Source organism: Pipistrellus kuhlii, unplaced genomic scaffold (assembly GCF_014108245.1).
Source record: "Pipistrellus kuhlii isolate mPipKuh1 unplaced genomic scaffold, mPipKuh1.p scaffold_m20_p_8, whole genome shotgun sequence".
NCBI classification, from domain to species: domain Eukaryota; kingdom Metazoa; phylum Chordata; class Mammalia; order Chiroptera; family Vespertilionidae; genus Pipistrellus; species Pipistrellus kuhlii.
The window spans coordinates 44,389,069-44,410,985 of record NW_023425584.1 but is presented as its reverse complement, the minus strand read 5'-3'; the positions used below and the strand labels follow the sequence as shown (position 1 = coordinate 44,410,985).

The following is a 21,917-nucleotide window of genomic DNA, read 5'->3' as shown; positions in this document are numbered from 1 at the left end:
GAAGGAAGGAAGGAAGGAAGGAAGGATGGATCAACTCCAGCTGCCCTCCCTTTTTGCAGAAGGGAGGGAGGGAGGGAGGGAGGGAGGGAGGGAGGATAAATTCCAGCTGCCCTCCCTTATAGCAGAAGGAGGTGCCTGTGACTTTAAGAGGCTGGCCGAGAGGTGAAATGGAGCAGATCCTGGCCCGGCCCTTCTCGGGTGCCTGGGAGATTTGAGCAGAACATACTAATGATTCGGCTGCATGGCAAAGGCCTGGCAGACAACCTTCCCCTCAGATTTCAGACTTCTGTTTGCTTAGTGATAACCCAGCCTGAGCTTTATCTTTTGGGATAGAAAACAGGAATGCCCTGGCTTCTTTCTCTCCTTTTGAGCCCTGACTTTCTGGAATTTATAGAAGAAACATGAATGTCAAAGACCCTGTGATCAAGTGGTTTGTAATGCTACAGAAGGAGAGCTCCGCCTCCCTGAGCTGTCATTCTGCCTCCACCTCCTCCAGCGCCCTTGAACCTGCCCCCTCTTGCTAACCCACTGCCCTTGTCCACATTCTCTACAATTTACACCAGTGCCCCTTGGGATAGACAATGAAAACCTCATGCCGCCCCTGTTTTTGTCTTCTTGCTTTCAAGTGAGAACTGATTTTGTTGCATATTATTTTAATTTGTACTGGGAAAATAATTTTTTTCACTTCCCAAATTAGAAGTCTTATTATGGAATTGAGTGTTCTCTTTAAAACTATACATGTGACCCTAATATATATTTATTTCATACTGTCCGTATGAAATAAATATATACTTTTAAATCTGCACCCGAGCATATGTTTTATTGATTTTTAGAGAGGGAGAGAGGAAGAGAATAGTCAGTTGCCTTGTCTATGCACTCTGATTGGGGATCCAACCCACTGCCTTTTGCTATGTGGGACAACGCTCCAACCAGCTGAGCCACCTGGTTATGGCCTGTAAATGTGTTTCATATGTACCTGATTTTACAAAAGTATGTCTGCCACAGATTGGAAACTAAAAAACAAGCAAACATAAATGGATTCTAGCCAGCAATTATTATTATTTTTTTCCATTAGACTTCTCATTCATTCACCTTTCCACAGAGAGAGAGAAGTGTGTGTGTGTGTGTGTGTGTGTGTGTGTGTATGTGTGTGTGTGTGTGTGTGTGTGTGTGTGAGAGAGAGAGAGAGAGAGAGAGAGAGAGAGAGAGAGAGAGAGAGAGAGAAACTTCTCCTTTTTCAAGGCAGCCATGATCTACTTCTTCCTGGAGGGGTGTCATGAAAGCATTCGAGTGGAGAGGAAGTATTCTGGATGATCTGTTCAGACCAACAATGGTGGTTTGAATAACAGTTGAGATTTTTACAGAAATATGTTAGAGGGGATAGAGACTAGGCAATCCTTAAGAAAAACAAAAAAAAAAACTCCAGTCTGTTCTGCACTGAAGGTGGAGTCCCCTTGTGGGATTGGTCTCAGAGTAACCAGTAGTGCCCATACTGGAAAATGCCTGATACACTCTGACTGAGAAACTGAGGAAAACGCATAGCCCCCATCTCCAGTCCCAGAACCTCTCCCAACAAGCCTCCATGTCCTCACTTTTTACTCCTTACACATAGAGCAGCCAGCACCTGCCGCAGCTTGTGTGTACCCTCACATGGTTCATCACCATTTTCTTTTTCTTTTTCTTTTTTTTTCTTTTTTTTTTTAATTTTTTTTTATTAATTAATTAATTTTTTTTTTTTTTCATATTTTAATGATTTTTTTTGCCCCCCTCCCTCCCTCCCCCATATCCCCTCCCTCCCCATAGTTTTATGTCCATTGGTTGTACTTATATGCATGTGTACAAGTCCTTCGGTTGATCTATTATCTCCCTCAGATCCTCCTCCCCTCCCCATCACCATTTTCATCACTAGGACTCAGGTGCCTTCATAAGGATGGAGCTGACCCTCGCCTGACATTGCCCGCGTTCCCCTTCACGGTGGTGCACACAGGACAGCTTCCCTGGTCTCTCACCTGGGCCTGGGCCTATATAATGTGCAAACTGGTGTTTACCGATCTGTGTGTGGGGTGAAAGAATTTAAATGGGTTCATTGCATCTTTTGGATTTTCTTGTTTATGGACAACTGTTAATTGCTGGACTGCTTCCAAAAAGTAGAATAGAAAGACTTGGGTTTTCCCTAAACATCTCTGCGTTTGATCCAACTTAATGTAAATCTCAGAATTCATTAAAAAGTGACAAGTTACTTCAGAAATGAGAGAAGTTGATTTCCCACAGTGCGGAGTGTGAGATGTGAGTTTGGTCAGAGTTTCTAAGATGGAGTTTTCCAGCCTTTTTCTCATATCTTGGTCACTTCATTGTAAGTTCGTAGACAATTTTAATTATTTAAGGCCAGTTACCTAGAACTTAATATATTGTGTAATGTGGTATAAAGATGAATACGTGAGCTCTGAATACGTAATAATTCTTGGTTTCTCCCAATGTCGATCACGTTGGAAGCTTTGTGGCTCATGTTGTGAATATTCAACATAATGTGCTGGATCTGAGAATAGGCTTCAGGAATTTCAAGAAGAAGAAAAAAAAGCCCTGTCTGCCCTCAGGGAGCTCATATGTGATCTTGACCTGGATATTGAGGGAAACAGACATTTGCCAGAGAGAAAAAAGAAAGGACATTTCCACAAGACAATAGGAAAGACAACTCACAGCTTAGGACACTGGATGGGTTAGTGAACAGGAAATAGAAACTCAAATGCATGGATAATCAGAGAAATGCAAATCTAAACAACAAGTAGATAAAAATTCCCACCCTTAAGATTGGCAGAAATAAAGAAATGGGGTGCTACTAAGTGTTGGAGACTCTGAAGAACAGCTGTGCCCTCACTTACCTGGCATCAATGTAAACTGGTAGTCACTTTGAAGAGTAATTATGTCATATCTACTGAGGTTTAAAAATGCACCTACCCTCCGACCCACCCATTCCACTCTAAAGTGTTCACTCACTTAAGGACCAGGTTCAAAGAAAAAAATTGGAGATAAACGCAGAAGTCCTTTATTAGAAAAATGGATGTTATGGTACAGTGAGCTATTACACAACATTTAAAATGAATAGATCAGATTTACAAGCACAGCCTGGGTAAATTTTGCAAACTTGTTACTGGGTAATAAAAATAGGTTGCAGAACCATATCTACTCTTTATCATTAATGTAAATTTTAAAATGCGTAGTATCTAGATAACCTATATTTATGAACACACACACACACACAAGCCAATAGAAGGAGAAGGTCCCAGATGGGAAGGATACAGAGCAACTTGAGAAAGGTGAATAGAGAGAGGGAAATGGGACGGAGGAGGCACAAGGGGACCTTTGCTATGTGTTGTTGTTTTTTCTCTTAAAAAAAAAACCAACAATCCCGAAAACAGATCTGAAGGACATAAGGCCAAGTGTTAAAGTCACAGTGGTGGTAAATGTATTTTGTAATTTCCTATTCTTTTCTCTTGTTTATTTCATTAAACAATCGTGCTTGACATACACCTGGCCGTCTCAGAGTGGGTACTATTATTGTTTCCAGGCCAAGCCCACTCCCCGGACCACCCTGGCTTGGTCTTTGTAGATCTGGACTCCTCATCTCCCACTGGATACAAGGCTGAGGGAACAGGGAGGTCAAGAGGTCTTTAGGGTTCTGTCCTCTTCACATTAAATTATTCCAGGATCATCATTCGATGAATTGGTCTTTGTCCTGGCACATTCCTATGTGTCAAGCACTCTCTCTCCTGACATAGCCCTGCCTCCCCGGGGAAGTGGTGCCCAGGAGTGGAGACAGGACCACAGCCAGACTGGGCCGCTTTTGCTGAGTGTTTTCTGAATCTTGAAAACAGCACTTCTATGTTGCAAAATGCCCTCGAACTAATGTAATAGGCAGATGCAAAGAAAAGTCCTTTTGGGGGCCATAAATTGAATTAGTCTATCTCCGAGGATCAAAGGCTGTTTAACACCCGAAACAATTGACTAGAACAGCTGCTGAAACAACACTTTGTGTGGGAAATGACGAATGGTTCAGTATTTTGACAGCCGTTTCAGAGGTCTGAGTAATACACTGCTAAGAAAATCCTGTTTGCTGCTTTTTTTAGGATTCTCTCAACCAGATTACTCATAGTCTGGTGTGTACATACAGAGGACTTGGGGGAGTATTTTCTCTTTCCCAAAGTCTTGACTTCTTATGTGCCTAAAGGGTAGCTAGCATGGCGATAACTTACTATTTTGGTTTTCAAAAAAATACCTAACTTTGCCCGAGATGGTTTGGCTCAGTGGATAGAGCATTGGCCTGGGACTGTAGGGTCCCAGGTTCGATTCCAGTCAGGGGCACATGTTAGAGTTGTGGGCTTGATCCCCAGTAGGGGGCAAGAGGCAGCCAGTCAATGGTTCGCTCTCATCATTGATGTTTCTATCTCTCTCCTCTCTGTAATATATTTAAAACAAAACAAAACCCTAACTTCTACAAATTGGTAGTTACAGATATTCCCGGGGATTTAAAGTACAGCATAGGGAAAAATGTCAATAATATTGTAATAACAATATACAGTCCCAGGTGGGTACTGGACGTACCGTGGGGACTTCGCAAATTATATGTCTAACCATCTAAATTAATAAATATTGACTTTCAACTATAATTGAAAAAAATAGCTAACTTCTCCATTCATCAAACATATGTTCAGAACTTACTGTGCTCCAAGCAAAGTGCAGGGCTTGGGATTCTGAACGAATTAATTCAACTCTGCCATCAAGGAGCTCGTAGTCTGGAAAAAGGAGAAGAAATGGAAAAAGGCAAAATGTGCAAATGATTTTAAAGAAATGCAATGGCTGCTACAGAAGCAGGACTTGGAGGGAATTTGTCATCTGAGGCCGTGGGAAGTGAGAGCTGATGGGCATGCACAACATTCCAAATGGAGGGGAAGACTGGTCAGCGGCAAAGTGAAAGGGAACATCTGGGTTAATGGGGAAGAGTGTGTTTATTGATTTGATTGGCCAGCTGCTACCTCAGTTCGCAGTATTACTTTTGTTCGGCTATCCAGTTTTCAAATAATTTTCACAAAAATGTGCTACTTGTATGTGCGTCTAATGCAATTAGCTGTCTAACTTCTTTTTTTTAAATGTTAAATTAAAAAATATATATTTGTATTGATTTCAGAGAAGAAAAGAGAGAGAGAGAAAGAGAGAGAGAGAGAAACATCAATGATGAGAGAGAATCATTGATCAGCTACCTCCTGCACGCCCCCTACTGGGGATCAAGCCCACAACCTGGGCATGTGCTCTGACCAGGAATTGAACAGTGACCTCCTGGTTCATAGGTTGACATTCAACCACTGAGCTGCGTTGGCCAGGTCCCTGTAATGTATTCTTCACTTCAGTTATTATAGTATTTTTTTTCTTTTACATTTTTTAATTAAATTATTATCTGTGTAAATATTTTAACATTGCCCCCACCCCTCCCATACATACCCTACCTCCCTAGAGTTTTGTGTCCATTGGTTGTACTTATTTGCATGTATACAAGTCCTTCGGTTGATCTGTTATCTCCCCCAGATCTCTCTCCCCTCCCCACTGTAATTTGACAGTCTGCTTGTTGTTTTACTGTCTCTATATCTATCTTTTGGTTCATCAGTTTATAATGTTCTTTATTATTCATAAATGAGTGAGGTCATGTGGTGTTTCTCTTTCATTGAGTGGCTTATTTCACTCAGCATGATGTTCTCCAATTCCATCCAGGTTGCTGCAAATGATGAGAATCCCTTTTTTTTTTTTTATGGCAACATAGTATTCCATTGTGTAGATGTACCATAGTTTTTTGATCCATTCATCTGCTGACAGGCACATGGCTGTTTCCAAATTCTAGCTATTGTAGATTGTGCTGCTATGAACATAGGGGTGTGTATATCTTTTCTGATTGGTGTTTCTAGTTTCTTGGGATATATTCCTAGGAGTGGGATTACTGGGTCAAATGGGATTTCCATTTTCAGTTTTTTGAGGAAACTCCACACTGTTCTCCACAGTGGTTGCACCAGTCTGCATTCCCACCAGCAGTGCACGAGGGTTCCTTTTTCTCTGCAACCTCGCCAACACTTGTCTGTTGATTTGTTGATGTTGGCCATTCTGACATGTGTGAGATGGTACCGCATTGTCGTTTTGATTTGCATCTCTCGGATAATTAGTGACTTTGAGCATGTTTTCATGTGCCTTTTGGCCTTCCTTCTGTCTTCTTTTGAGAATATTCTATTTAGGCCCATTGCCCATTTTTTAATTGGATCATTCATCTTCCTTTTATTTAGTTGTATAAGCTGTCTATAGATGTTGGAGATTAAACCTTTATCAGTGGTAACATTTGCAAATATGTTCTCCAACACAGTGGGCTTTCTTGTTGTTTTGTTGATGGTTTCTTTTGCTGTAAAAAAGCTTTTTATTTTGATGTAGTCCCATTTGTTTATTTTCTCTTTAGCTTCTATTGCCCTAGGGGCAGTATCAGTGAAGAAGTTCTTTAGGCATATGTCTGAGATTTTGCTGCCTGTGGATGCTTCTAGTATTTTTATGGTTTCCCGTCTTATGTTTAAGTCCTATATCCATTTTGAGTTTATTTTTGTGTATGGTGTAAGTTGGTGATCTAGTTTCATTCTTTTGCATGTATCTGTCCAATTTTCCCAACACCATTTATTGAAGAGACTGTCTTGACTCCATTGTATATTCGTGCTTCCTTGTCAAATATTAATTGAACATAGTGATTTGGGTTGATATCTGGGTTCTCAATTCGATTCCATTTATCTATATGTCTATTCTTGTGCCAGTACCAGGCTGTTTTGAGAACAGTGGCTTTGTAATATAGTTTGAAGTCTGGTATTGAGATCCCTCCTACTTTACTCTTCTTTCTCAGGATTGCTGTGGCTATTCGGGGTCTTTTATTGTTCCAAATGAACTTTTAGAGAGTTCTTTCTAGGTCAGTTATAGTATTTATTTCTGACTGGTTCTTTTTTATGTTTTCTATTTCTATTTTTGTTTCCTATCTCTTTGTTGACGTTCTCACTAAGTTCATCTACTCTTCCCCTGAGTTCATTGAGCATCCTTGTAATCAGTGTTTTGGACTCTGCCTCAGGTAGATTGCTTGTTTCCCTTTTGTTTAGTTCTTTTTCTGGAGTTTTGTTCCATTCTTTCATTTGGGACATGTTTCTTTGTTCCTCATTTTGGCTGCCTCCCTGTGTTTGTTTCTATGTATTAGTTAGAATTTCTACATCTTCCAGGCTTGGTAGAGTGGCCTTATGTAGTAGGTGTCCTATAGAGCCCAAAGGTACAGCCTTCCTGGTCACACGAGCTGCTCCCTCTACCCCTTGGGTAGTGTATACCCTCCTGATGTAGTTGAGCCTCGGTGGCTGTTGGCAGTCAATGGGAGGTGTAATAGGCCAATGTGAGGACTGACCATGTAGGATCTGCTGTGCAGGGATTGACTGCACAGAGCAGGACTTGCTTCAGCAGGGCTCTGGTGCCTGTGAGTCCACCCCTTGAGTGGGTCACTTGTGGAGGAGGTTGTGTGGTGCTTTGATATGGCCTGAAGCTGTCCACTGGGAGCTCTGGCTTTGGGGCCTCCTGGGCAGTGCATGGTAAGGTCAGTTATGTGTGTTCTGCCTGGGACTATCTAGCATGAGTTATAAAGTGATCTGTAGATGGCTGCTATTTGTGCTGGGCTTAGAGGTGCCCAGGAGAAGCCAATCTGTGAACCAAGGCCAGCTGCCTATAGTGCCAGGCTTGAGGTCTCTTAGTGAAAGATAAGGGGTGGATACACCTAGACTAGATGCTGCTTGTTTGAGAGATTTTAGAAAAGTCTGAAGGGTGAACCAAGACAGGCTGTGTGTGAGAAAAGCCACTGGAAACAGCTTGGGTGGGCTGGCAAGTTGGGTGTGGCAGGGTCTCAGGCAATCACCATGGCAGTTAGCCAGGTTAATGGAGACTCAGAATTGACGGCCACCTGCCAGCTGTGTGAGGGGAGGGCTCAGCAAAGGAACAGTGGCCTCTTCCAACACTTCTTTCTGGGGAAAAAGCTGCCCTTTCAGGCCTCACCTTAATGCCAGACCACTCAGTACTTCCTCTTATGTCCCTGCTGCCCCACTGCTGGAGCTCAGAGTGAGTGGGTCTGAGTAAGTCCATGCACTGGCCCTGTAAGAGGAATGCTTGGGGCTCTAGCAGCTCTCCATCTCAGCCACAATCCTTGCTGGGGTTTTTTTTTTTTTTTTCCTTCTCTCTTTATGAGTTTTATTTTTATTTTATTTATTTTTTTTTTTTTGGAGTAGTCTCATAAAAGCCACTTTTATTTCTTATGTGTGCTTAGTTTAGACAATGTCTATATGTGTGTGTTTCAGTTATTGTGGATGCATAAAATTTACTCTAAAAAAAAAGTGAATTAAAACGATGATAACACTTACTTTGTTTAGAGATCTGCAATTTGGGCAGAACCTAATGGGATAGCTTGTTTCTCATTCATGCAACATCACCTGGGATGGCTTGAAGGCAGGAGACTTACGGGAAAGCTCATTCCCAGACATTTCTTTCTTTTCTTTTCTTTTCTTTTCTTTTCTTTTCTTTTCTTTTCTTTTCTTTTCTTTTCTTTTCTTTTCTTTTTCTTCCTTTTCCAAGTCCTAGCTTCTTTTTTTTCTTTTTTCTTTTTTTTTTTTATTAAGGTATATCTGTACATATCTTTCCATTGCCCCCTTCCCCCATACCCATACATGCCTTCCTTCTCTCTTCCCCCCCTCCCCCCCGCTGGTTTTTACAGCTAGAAGTTGTGGGGATTTCTCTCCTGGCATGGAAATCTGGGCTGGTGGGCCTGATGTGGGGCTACAACCCATTGTTTCCCAGGGGGAATCTTCCACAGCTGATAAATCCTTCCAGATTTTTATCCACCACATGTGGGTGTGGGGCCAGTCTGTTCTGCATCTCTGCTCCTCCTACCAGTCTTGATGTGTCGTCTTCGTTATATCGTAGTTCGTTATATCTTTAGTTTTAGGACTTCTGTTAAGCTACATTTTAGGCGGTTCTCAATGATGGTTGTTCTGCAGTTTGTTGTGGTTGTGGGAGGATGTGAGTACCTGTTTACACCACCATCTTGGCCGGAAGCCTCTGGAAATGGATTTTAATTGGGGACATTCATTGTGATCAAAGATGTGTGGGTTGTTGGGACTTTTTCAGAGGTCTTCCTTCCTTGGCAGTACAGAGGCCTGGTGAGACATGAAGGCTGGAGAAACCAAGGCTTGGGGAAGCTGGGGTTGAAAGCTGGAAGTGGCAGAGTCAGGAGTGGAGAATTACAGAATCCAGTCTGCTTCTGTCAGTGCTCTGCCCGGAGAGCTACACTTGCCCTTAGTTTTTCTTTATCTCCCAGGACACTCTGTCAGAGGCTCATTGACGCATGTAAGCTGATCCTCGACTGCAACTCTCTGATGCCAGACTGAAGTCTGTGCTTCTTAGAACTGATATACGTGACATTTCCAGTATTAGAGACATTTTATTTCTTCTTTTGACTGAGGAAGAGGGAAAGATTACAAACATTCAGTTATCATGGGTGATGCACTTCTATTTCTTAAAAATATACTTTATTGATTTTTTGCAGAGAGGAAGGGATAGGGATAGAGAGCTAGAAACATCGATGAGAGAGAAACATCGACCAGCTGCCTCCAAACCGACTAGGCCTATTTCTACCGGGGATTTGCCCTCAACCAATGTTCATGCCCTTGACCGGAATCGAACCTGGGACCTTTCATTCTGCAGACTGACGCTCTATCCACTGAGCCAAACTGATTTCGGCTATTTCTTTTTCTTAATATATTTTTATTGATTTTAGAGAGGAAGGGAGAGGGAGAAAGAGATAGAAACATCAATGATGAGAGAGAATCATTGATTGGATGCCTCATGCATGCCTCACACTGGGGGTCAAGCCCACAACCTGGGCATGTGCCCTTGGCCAGAATCGAACCCAGGACCTTTCAGTCTGCAGGCTGATGCACTACTCACTGCGCCAAACCGGCTAGGGCTATTTCTAATTGACATAGTAGGGAGTTCAGCTTAGCTGGCACTCATCTGCTTTTCCTATTCATATACTTTTCCACCTGTAGATAATTGAAAAGCAATTAGAGGTCTTTGCAGCAAATATGAATCAGTAGAGAAACAGACATGCACATACGTGTGGCATTATGTGGAAATCTTGGAAACTTCTGCAGGCTCTAAGGATTGTATTTTTAAAGTACTTTATACAGTCCAGAGCAAATCAATGAATTAGCTTCCACTTCCAGCAAAGTTTGCTTTCCCTGGTATGTTCAGGCCAGCTACTGGTCACTGTGGTTTGGAGTAAACCTAAATGGATTCCTGTCCTTGGACAAAGACCAAGGACAAGTGTAGGACTTCCCCATGCTAACCTTGGTTAGGCTTCTTGATTAATAACCCTGGCTCAGGAAGGCAAGTGCTACTGCGGTCACTTTAGAACTGAGGCAGTCAAAGCAGCGAGAAGCTAAACAGCCCATCCACACCACAGAACTGGTTGTAATGGAGTCAGAGCCGGAACTGAGCTCTACTGAACACTGACTCATCCAAGGCTCTTTCCATGGCCCCAGACTGTCAGGCAGAAGGAAGTGATTTGCAGTGGTATTATTGTCAGGGTGTTAATTCTATGGTCAGAACCACTCCTCAAGGCGACACTGGTGGTGACAATTTCAGAAAAACGTGTGGTTCAGATTCAGCAGCACTTTGTGAAAAGCCTTCCAGGGGGCGGGTCCTGAGCTTGGCGCTCTCCACTGTGCTTTTTATTTCCCACGGTGGTCAACCAAAGGAGGCGGGGACTTCATCCTCACTCTGCCAACCTCAAGCACCAACAGTTCCAGCCCAATGGCATCATTAGTAATCATGCAACCTATGTTAACAGTCAAATTAAAATTCCCACAATGCCCCTGGAGTTGGAATGCAACAAAGACACCCTTACACATGTCTTCCTCTTTCCTGCCTTTAGGCCTCCTGGTGGGCACCCTTGATGTTGTGTTGGACTCCAGTGCCCGGGTGGCTCCCTACCGAATCCTGTACCAGACTCCAGACTCCTTGGTCTATTGGACCATCGCCTGTGGTAAGTAGCAGTATTTGGAAATACGGAGAAACATTATCATTAGCAGTGTTCTGTCAGGAGGGAAGGAACTTTAATCTGTGGAATGCAATCACTTGGTGTTTTAGGGTAGGTAACCATAACCATTTCAGCAGATGAGCCCCCAAATCTCAATGGCTTAACACCAGAAAGGTTTCCTTCTGACTCTGGTGAAGTCTTGTTTGTAGCCTGTGTCTTCCACCAACTGTAGTGACACCCTCTGGGGCACAAAGCCTCCAAGGTCAACCTACAAGGGGCAGGTAGGAGGTGGAGACACACCTGTGTTTAATTTCCTTGGTCCAGAAGTGTCATTGTTTTGTCACTCCGTTAGCTACAGCCAGTCACATGGCCTCAGTCTAACTTCAGGAGAAGCCGAGAAATGAAAGAACGTGTGTGTGTGTGTGGGGGGGGGGGGGGGGGCACGTGTAGTAATCCTATATAACAAAAGCCTAATATGCAAACCAACTGAACAGTGGAACAACTGGTCGCAATGATGCGCACTGACCACCAGGGGACAGACACTCAACATAGGAGCTGCCCCTGGTGGTCAGTGCACTCCCACAGGGGGAGTGCCACTCAGCCAGAAGCTGGTCTCACCAGCAGTCGCGGGAGCCTCTCCTGCCTCTGTGGCAGTGCTAAGGAGCAGCAAACCGAGTAGTAAGGAGAGAGGGCTCCCGGACTGTAAGACGATGCAGGCCTGGAGGGGGAACCCCTCCCTCCCCCTCCAGTGCACAAATGCTGCACACCAGGACTCTAGTGCTTATATATCCTAGTAGGGATTCTTCATTTCTCCTGATAATAATTTGCAATAATGTGCTGTGCCTAAAATGTCGATAAACAATTATGCTAATATTGGATTTCTCACAAGAACATCCAATTCAAAGTGGCCAAGCTTGTTTTAGTTATTGGTTTGCATGTGACTTTTCACATAGCCATAGGAAAAGAAAGACACTGAACACTCCCTTTCTTTTTTCTTTTCTTTTTTTGTCTTCACTTCATTTAAAAAAATTATTGATTTTATTTTTTATTTTTTGGATTTTATTTTTTTAGAACAGTTTTAGATTTTAAGAAAGCCCAACAAATAGTTTGGAGAACCCCCATATCCCTCCCACATACATAGTTTCCCCTGTTATTAACATCTGACATTGGAACATTTGTTCCAATTAATGAACTGATAGCAATACACTATGACAAATAAAGCCCATATTTCATTTAGATTTCCTTAGTTTTTATATAATATCTTTTTTTGTTTAGGAGCCCATCAAGTATACTACTTTATATTTAGTTGTCATATCTCTTTAAGCTCCCCTTGGCTGTGGATATTTTTTAGATTTTCCTTGTTTTTCATAATCCTGCCAGTTTTGAAGGATACTGTATATTGTAGAGTTATTTCAATGGAATTTGATGTTTTTCTATGCTTATGCTGGGGCACGGATTTTGGTGAAGACAATCACAGAGAAACAGCGATATTTTCATCACATCATGCCACATTTATGACTGAAGCAGTGTTTTTTTTTAGGTTTCCCCTTTTCAGGTTAGTTTTTTCTTCCATTCTGCCCTTTTTGGAAGGAAGTCACTGTGCACAGCCCACACTTAAAGAGTGAAGAGTATTAATTTATTCAACTATCGTTATCAATAGGGAATCATGGATATTCTATTCTTCGGGAGATTCTAATACTACTTTATTTTGTTGCTCCAAACATTTCTGTTGGGACATTGGGAGCTCTTTTAATTGACTTTATTCAGTTTTTAAATTGATCTCTGCTTATAGGCACAGACAGTAGGGTGGTGAAGGCCTCGGGTGGGGGTGGGAGTGGGCTAGAAGGGGTCAGTGGGGGGAAAGCAGGGACATATGTAATACTTTCAACAATAAAGATTTAATTATAAATAAATAAAAATAAAAATGAATAAATTGATCTCTGCTTGATAGCGATAGCTATAATAATAAAAATGTAATATGCTAATTGGACTGGATGTCCTTCCTGACAACCTTCCAGATGAAGCTGGGGCTTCCAGGGAAGGGGGGGAGAAGGGAGGGGAAGAAAGACCTACTCTTGCACAAATTTCATGCATCGGGCCTTTAGTAAAGATATAAAGATAATTAGATCCAATCTCTGCTCTTGAGAACAAGAGCAAGTACTCAGTTACAGCCCAGTGGGAACAAGTACCATTCGGTGCCATTTGATTGTGGGGCTCCCAGCTAAGTCCAGGAACCTTGGCTGGCCTTCTCCATAGATAGGGGGAGTTATCTGGGTGTGGTGTCAGGTTGCTGGAGGGCTCCCTGGAGGATTTCACAGTACCTGAAATTACATTTATATCCCTTCAAAGTCACTCTGGTTAAGCTGCAAACAGCCCCCTGAGAACAATGGAATGTCAGTCATTTTGCATTCTTGTGTATGAAGGGATGGCATCAGGGTTCAGGGCATAGAGAAAACCATCTAGGAGTGAGGGATGGGGATTGGAGCGAGAGGGAGACAATAAAGGATACAGGCAGAGGGAAGCTGGGACCCTAAAGCAGACAGACCCTATAGCCCAGGCAGAGGTGGTTCATTCAGTACCAAGTGAAACCCTCAGTAGCTACTGTAGAAGGGGAAGTGCCCTGTGCTAGTTGGTTGGGAAAGTATCACATTTACTTGGCAAACCATCTAGAACAGTGTTAACATATACAGTGTGGCCAGCGAATGAAGAAGTAAAAATAAAGGAAATTAAAAACCAGGCAGAGCCACGAAACCAGTCAACTCATGGAGGGTATGGAAAGGACACTTTGACACAGTCTCACTCGCCTTCCACTTGTGCCCGGAGGCTTTGAGTTCCTCTGGAGCCTGGTCTCCTCTGATCTCTTCTGGGCACTCTCAGCTCCTGGCCTTCCTAGATCCATAGACGTGGACTGTGACTCCTCTTCTATCCCCTCAGCCCTAACCATTTTCCCTCCGACATCTGACATGGCTACTCCTCGCTCTGTTTCTTTGACTTTGCTGTTCTACGAAGCCCACCCTCTGAATGCCCATGTGGGGGAAAAGCCAGAGTTCCACAGCCGAGTTACTCCTGAATGATTTGCCAAGCCGAGGCTAAGGAGCACTACCGGGCAGTAAATGCTGATGGCATAATGTATGCCACAGAGAGTTGTACTTTGGTTTTTGCCAGTAAGTACTGTCTGTCACAACGGCATGAGCTCAGAATAGAACAGGGTTAGCTTCTGTGTCTATTGATTGCCCATAGACACAGCTCCACAATTTCCCGGGGCAGACCCCACGGAAGTGACAACCATTGAGAAAGACCCATTCACCCATTAGTTGTTCTTTCTTATCGATTTCTGTTTCCGTCCAAATTGCTGGCTCCCTTTCATGAGAAGATTTTTAAGAGCAGAAGCTGTACCTTAAAGATTTCTTTGATATGCTGACCTCTCAGTTTGTAATTTTAATGGTGGTGCGACAGTCTCAGGGGAGCTTTGTTTTCTTGAATTTCATGAATCATTGTTGTAACAGAAGCTTCAGCAAAGAAGTGGGTGGGTCTAATTCACTGCCCTGCAGATGAAAAATACGGAGGATTCCAAAACCTTGTTCTATGCCACTTCCTGTGAACCTTCCAGAGGTGTCAGTTGAGTTAAAGGAGCATCTAGGATCCTTGTCTTCACCTAGAGCACTTTCTATGGGAGAGCGGTAGTCTAGTGTTAAATCCTAGGCATGTGATTCTGCTTAGACCTGAGCCCATGGGTCCAGGCAGGAGGAGGACCTCGTCTAACTTACTGCCAAAGGAATAAGGACTTGGCCCTTGGCAATGTGAACCACAGAGAAAGGGGGTGGCAGTGAGGGGCACATGCGCAAGTTATTTGGTAAGACATTATTTTCCTGTGCTGCTGCTGCTGCTTCTTTTTTTTTTAATTTATTTTTTTATATATATTTTATTGATTTACTTCAGAGAGGAAAGGAGAAGGATAGAAAGCCAGAAACATCGATGAGAGAGAAACATCGACCAGCTGCTTCCTGCACACCCCCTACCGGGGATGTGCCCGCAACCAATGTACATGCCCTTGACCGGAATCGAACCTGGGACCTTTCAACCTTTCAGTCCACAGACCAGCACTCTATCCACTGAGCCAAAGCGGCTTCGGCATTCCTGTGCTTCTTTTTAGTGTCATCTAACAGTCTATATCTAGATCTGTTTGAAGAAATTGACTTTTTTTTTTTTTTTTTTTAACATTTCCTTGGCATTGGAGACCTTTAATTGGGAAGAGGAGCCCAAATCCTTCCTGTGTAATGACACTTTGTTTTCATTACTACCCCAAATGGAGCCACATTGACTTTGGTTGATAGGACAATGAGTGTCAACTCTCACCTACTGAATTGCTCAGTGGTTTGTGCAGTAAATGGTACTTTTCACCATAAATAATGTAAAAGAAGCTGTACCATAGGGATCTTTTTCACGTACTTTGTTGAGCTGTTATACACTCTGCCTCTCACTCAAGAGTCAGTGGACTACTGATTTTGCACCTGGGTAGTAGGTTCACCAGGGAGCCACGCAACTGTAGGTCTTGTCCCAGTAGCTGGTGTTTTGGAATTGATGCCTCAGAGGCAGGAGAGAGCCCAGTCCTTTGCCTTCCTTGGCCGTCAGTGGACCTAAGTAAAAGGCAATCCATTTGGCTGTCCCCATTAGAAAGACTAGAAGGTTATGTGTTATACAGCCTCAGTGAAAATGTGGACATGTAGAAATGCAGATCATTCCAAGGACATTGTTTAAAGAGGTGCTCTAGGAAAGGTGGGGGAGAAAGTTCCAAACCGAAAGACAGAAGGAGCTATTGACAATTCCCTCTGGATACATCTGATCTTCGACGGGCCTGATAAGGAAATGGGATGAAGGTGTTTGATGAACACCTCACTGATAACACAGCCCTGAACAGTGCCTTGACTTGGCTGCCCATTAATTTAGTTTCCCTCTTCTTTACCATCCCAGGATCCCTCTGGGCCTAGATGGTCATTCGTTTCAGAACTGTAAGACATTAGCCACCACCTTGTTCAACACTCATAATTTAATAGGATACAGAGCAAAGTGAATCACCCAACTTCATATTGCTACTCATAGCCAGGTCGTGCAGAGCTTAGATTGAGTCCTCAGATTACCCCACTTCCAGCCAGTGCTTTTTAAGCAGCACCATGCTGGTTTTTAGGATTAAACATTCTTTTTTACTCAGCAGCTGGTCAGGCCCAGAGTTTAATTAAAGATTGCTAATTGGTTCTGCTTCTTCTATTCCTTTACAGTAGCTGGAGAAAATGTCAGGCAATTTAGTTGTCTTCCACATGAGACACATTCCATGTCGGTCAGCATTGGATAATCCTTTCTTGGTTAGTGGAACTCAAGAACTAGTCTTGGATCCTTTAAAGAGCAGATTAAGAAAAAGTTTTAGAAAATATAGATAAGCAAAAAAGAATAAAAAATTCAGAAACAATAATACCACATCACAAATCACATTTCTGACTTTATCCTATATAATAAAAGCCTAATATGCTAAGTTATCTATTCAACCAATCAAAGCAAGATATGCTAATGATATGCTAAGGCCATTCAACTGCTTGCTATGATGTGCACTGACCACCAGGGGGCAGACGCTCCAACCAGTAGGTTAGGTTGCTGCTGGGGTCCGACAGATTGGGACTGAGCAAGATGGGCTGGAGATGCCCTGGAGCCCTCCCGTGGTCTCTCCCCAGCTGGCCAACTTCCCATGTCCCTCTCTGGCCTGTGTCCTCTTGCAATCCAGTACCCCTCAGGGGATGATGGAGAGCCGATTTCAGCCTGATCCCACAGGCCAGGCTGAGGGACCCCACTGGTGCATGAATTTGTGCACCAGGCCTCTAGTATTATATAAAATGTGTCTATACATACAGGGTAGGACTAAAGTAGTTTTACAGATGTGAGTACATGAAACAATTTATTATTGTATTATTATCAATTATTTTATTATTTTCCTTATAAACTACTGTAAGTCTACTTTTGCCCCACCCTGAACATATATATGGATATACTTGGATCTATATATGTGTATAGACTCTCCATGCCAATAATGTATTTCTATAATGTCAATAGGTATATAACATTTTATTGTGTATTAACATGATTTAACTAAATGATATGCTATTGTTGGAAATGTAGGAGTTTTCCCACTAATGTTAACTGCATTTTGAACAACTTTAATGAACATTCTCTGAATAAAATCTTTCCCATTTTCTTAATTATCACCTTAGGATTCATTTATAGAAGAAGGTATGCTAAGTCAAAGCATATGCAAACATATAAGGCTTTTAGTGTTTCTGGTCCCGATTGCCGAGCAGAAAGAGAGCCATTTATATTCTCTACTTAGGGGTAGGGTAGGATGTTGGCACTCAAGTAAAATAAGCCCACTGATTCTTACTGTCACGGTTGAATGAGTTACCTGGGCCTTTCCTTTCTCAACGTGGCTGTAAAGCCACTTTGGTCTGGTCCTGCCAAGGCTGTAGGGCTGAGTCAATAATGGTATTATAAGCATATTGTTATGACCTATCAGAGATTATAAGCAGAGTTATGTAAGAAGCTTGTAATAGTTACACTAGGAGTTGTTCTAGGCACGCCTTCTGCAGTTACATGCACACTTGCAATCCAGACACAATGGTGCCGGGACCAGGGAGAGTCCTGCTGAATATGTGTTAGTCGGGCAATAGTTAAACAGCTAGGACTTCTTTGTGTCCTGACACTTCAAGATGAGATCTTTGTGCCCCGTTACTTATGATGACGCCAACAGCTGTGAGCGGAGAGCAGTGCTGGTGGCAAATGCTACAAGGCTAGGGTTGTTTCAGTCTGGGGGTTGCCAGGCGAGTTGACTTATGTTTCTTATTGCTGGCCCAAGTGCAGTGATTTGGTCGGCAGCTGAGAGGATGACCTCATCCCATTACATTACAAGGCAGCGGTGCCCGTGAGCTCATGAGAGCCAGGCTGCTATTCCCTAGTGATAGTCTCATTCAATATTGAAGAGACTGAGGGTCATTTTTTGCCCACTGTAGGAGGTGGTTATATCAGATTGCCCCTGGCATACCGAAGTCCTCATCCTGCTACGACTTAACTATTGTAACCTAGTCCCCTAACAAGATCAACGTTTCCCTGTGAGATGCAGGTTCTAGGAGGAAGAACAGCAGAGCGAAGGGCTGAACTCCCCATCCGTAAAAGTGAATGTGGGGCGTGTTGCTGCCTTCCGATCTAAAGGGGACCTCAAAGTTTCTGGGCTCACCCCGTCAGACTTGACCAGAACACAATACAGCCACTCCTTGAGTAATGTCGTTATAACACTGATGGAAATTTGTAGGAACTCAGTTGTCTGTATCAATTAGCCTGTGATAAAACTGGCTTCATTGTAGGTCATTTCACTTAAAGTCGCAGAACCTATGGCCAGCATTAAGTGAAGACTTGCAGTCCTTACTCGTGGGTTTTCACCTGCGTCTGTGTTTCTTTGGAGGAGAGAGATCATTTCAAGACAGAGTTGTTGGCACAATAGTCTCCTTCAGTGGCATCAAATATTGAAGACACGAGCTTGACTTTTTGGGTATCTTTGTAATGCTGACATTTATTATTGTTACCATTTTTACATTCGTGCAGGTGGTTCTAGGAAGGAAATCACTGAACACTGGGAATGGCTAGAGCAGAATCTGCTGCAGACACTGTCCATCTTTGAAAATGAGAATGACATCACCACTTTTGTGAGAGGAAAAATACAGGTAGGGGATGTTTTGTTTTGTTGTTAAACTTTTAAATTGGAAATTACGTAAGACAGAAAAGGTGTAAAAATGGGCAGGAATATGTATTTTTCCTCTTTCTCTTTAATTCTCACACATGAGTCTCTAAGGACAGCTTCCTTTGCATTTCCCTTTTCCACTTAACTCCTGCGTAACATACAATAGCAGTTGTCACATGTTGTTGTTTTTAATTTTAATAGTTCTCTTTTGTATTTTAAATAATTATTTTTTTAATGTTTTTATTGATTTTAGAGAGAGAGGAAAAGAGAGGGAGCAGGAGATAGATGAGAGAGAATCATTGATCAGCTGGCGCCTGCACACCCTGTACTAGGGATTGTGCCCGAAACCCAGGCATGTGTCCTTGCCGGGAATCAAACTATGTCCAGGTTCATGGGTTGACACTCAACCACTAAGCCACATTGGCCAGGCTGAAATTATTTTTAAGCTTACAGAAGAGCTGTAAAGATAGAGCAGAGAATTCCCATAGACCCCTAGGCTCAGCTTCCCCAAGCGTTAACATCCTCCATAACCACGTACATTTACCAATACTGAAATTGACATCAACGTGATGTTAACTAAACAACAGATTTTATTTGGATTTTACAGTTTTTCCATTCATGTCCTTTTTTATTTTGCAGCCCAATCCAGGATCCCATGCTTCATTTAGTTCTGTTTTTTTGAAGATGCGTATTTTGTGTGTATGCACCGTGGACACTCCTGCCAGTCTCCTATGCTTGGGCATTTAAGCATTTTCTAATATTTTGCAATTATAAACAATGTTACACACCTATGTACATAGATGTATTTTCATATTGTTGTGGCTGTAACTTAGATAAACTGGTAGAAGTGGGATTGCCGGGTCACATGGTGAAGGTATGTGTCTTTTGCCAAATGTTGCTAAATCCCTCTTCATCTTTCATTCCCACTGGTAACAGTGGGAGCATCTGTTTTCCCTGCATCTTCACCAATAGGGTGGACTCTCAGGCTGTTCTGTGTTTGCCAATCTGATGGGAGAGAAATATTTTAGTGTTGTTTTAATTTGTACTTATCTCATTTATGAGTGAAATTGAATATCTTCATATGTTTAAGAGCCATTTTTATATCACTGTTTGTAGACTGTCTGCTTCTTCTGTCTTTTGACCTATTTCTCTATGGGACTTTCGGTCTTATTTTTCTTTAATTTTTAAAAGTCCTTTTTACATAAAGGATACTAGCCTTTAAGTACAGGTTGTTTTCTGTTGCAACATCTGGAGTTTTAATCACAATGAAAACCACTTTCTTTGCACCCAGGTTAGGGAGGAATTTTAGGAAGTGATCTGACAGTGTGTGTATCATTAAATTTCCACAGAATGGTCTATTTTTATTTTATGTCTTCTTTACATGAACACATAGTGATTTTATACTTAGAAAAAGAAGGGTAACCATACAAATGGAATCTCTTTGTTCTTTAGAATCTAATGTTTTTGAAGAGAGAAGTAAATTTGAACTGCACCACAAAAAGATTAGTGAGGACTGAGAACAAAAGCATCGTATCTAATAAAGAGGGGATATGCTAATTGACCTTCATACATCACAAAGATGGTGACGCCCACAGCCAATAAGAAAGGAATATGCTAGTTGACTGTCATGCCCTCAAAGATGGCGGCACTCACTGCCACAAGATGGCAGCACCCAACCCAGTCCCCTCAGCCCTTGTCCTCTCAACCCCACAGCCACCTAGGGCCGGCCTAAGGTGCAGGCAAGCCTCGGATGGTGGCTGCTCAGCTGCCCAGGGCCTCCTGAGGCTCAGGTAACCAAGGCTGGCTGAGGCTTGTACCTCTGACAGTGGCAGTAGTAGAGGTGGGATGGGTCATTGCCTTCACCTGATGCCTGGTCGCCTCCCGCCCCTGAGGGCTCCTGGACTGTGAGAGGGGGCAGGACAGGCTAAAGAACCCCCCACTCCAATGCATGAATTTTCATGCACTGGTCCTCTCGTATATAATAATATCAACCTCTTCCTTGCTCCCACCCCTACCCCTCAAATTGAGGATTTAATCACTGTTTATTTAGTTCATTTTCTTTTTTGTGTGAATTACCCATCAGTGTCCCTTGTTCATTTGGATTGTGGTAATTTTCCAAAGTTATAGGGAGTTGTTGCCTAGAACCAGGTGACCTATTTCATATTATGTAGAAATTGTAGAACATACAGGAAGGAAATATTCTATCCTTTTGTTCCATCCATCGTCTGGTCAACCTGGCTGAAAAACTACAGCAAACCAAGAAGAGGTTCTGCATTCTAGATCCTCTCTGTTTCTAAAGGTGGGAAATTTGGGAATGTAGCTTCATGGGGACTATTGTCCTCACTAGTTGAAACTAGTTGGCAAGGCATCATCTGTTTGTATTAGTGTATTAGACCCCAGAACGTTTCAGAGTGATGTTTCTCAGTGCTATAGCTGCATAAGTCTTCTCATTTGAAAACATTTTCTTTTTTAAACTTTAAATGTGTATTCTAAATGTGGTATTTAGTAGGTCTTTGGATAGCAGGGTCTGAACTTAATGTTTTCCACTCAAAACATATGGGTATCATTTGGTTTTTTTTACCTCACTTGCTTCCTTATTCTCCTATTCTCACTTTAGGTAAGAGCTCAATAGTGGATCAAAAATGTGAATGGTCTAGAATTTTGGATTTCAGACTGGTAGCAGTTGGTAACCACTCAGGATTTTTATACTGAGAATTCTGTGGTCAAAATAAGTATTGGGAAGATAAATCTGTAGGGAGCATCAGGCTGTACTGGAAGCGTAAGAGCCCAAAGGCCAGAATTCCATATATGAGTCAGTTGCAATTTTCTGTTCTTGGAATATGGAGGGTTCATTCGCATCAAGGAGAATCCAAGAGGTTGCCCAACTTTACACAGCTTGGTGGTGATATTGTTGGGATCTGAATCTAGAACTTTCATGCTTAAAAGCTCATGCTATCCAGTGGTACCCTGAGATCAGAGAAGATGAAGATGAGGTTAGAGGGATTTGATGTT

The 21,917-nt window shown here is 42.5% G+C and overlaps 1 protein-coding gene across 4 annotated transcripts in view; it reads left to right on the top strand.

Moving 5' to 3' along the window:
* Positions 1 to 21,917, top strand: part of TBC1D9 (TBC1 domain family member 9) — a 93,716-nt gene that overhangs the window by 29,967 nt on the left and 41,832 nt on the right. For all 4 annotated transcript variants that reach the window (XR_006740738.1, XR_004985586.2, XM_036423669.2 and 1 more), the window contains exons 2-3: positions 11,027 to 11,137; positions 18,770 to 18,888. Coding sequence is in view for 2 of the 4 variants with exons in the window: in XM_036423669.2 (XP_036279562.1) it covers positions 11,027 to 11,137; positions 18,770 to 18,888 (230 nt within the window). In the remaining 2 variants the exon portion in view is untranslated. The remainder of the gene's footprint in view (positions 1 to 11,026; positions 11,138 to 18,769; positions 18,889 to 21,917) is intronic.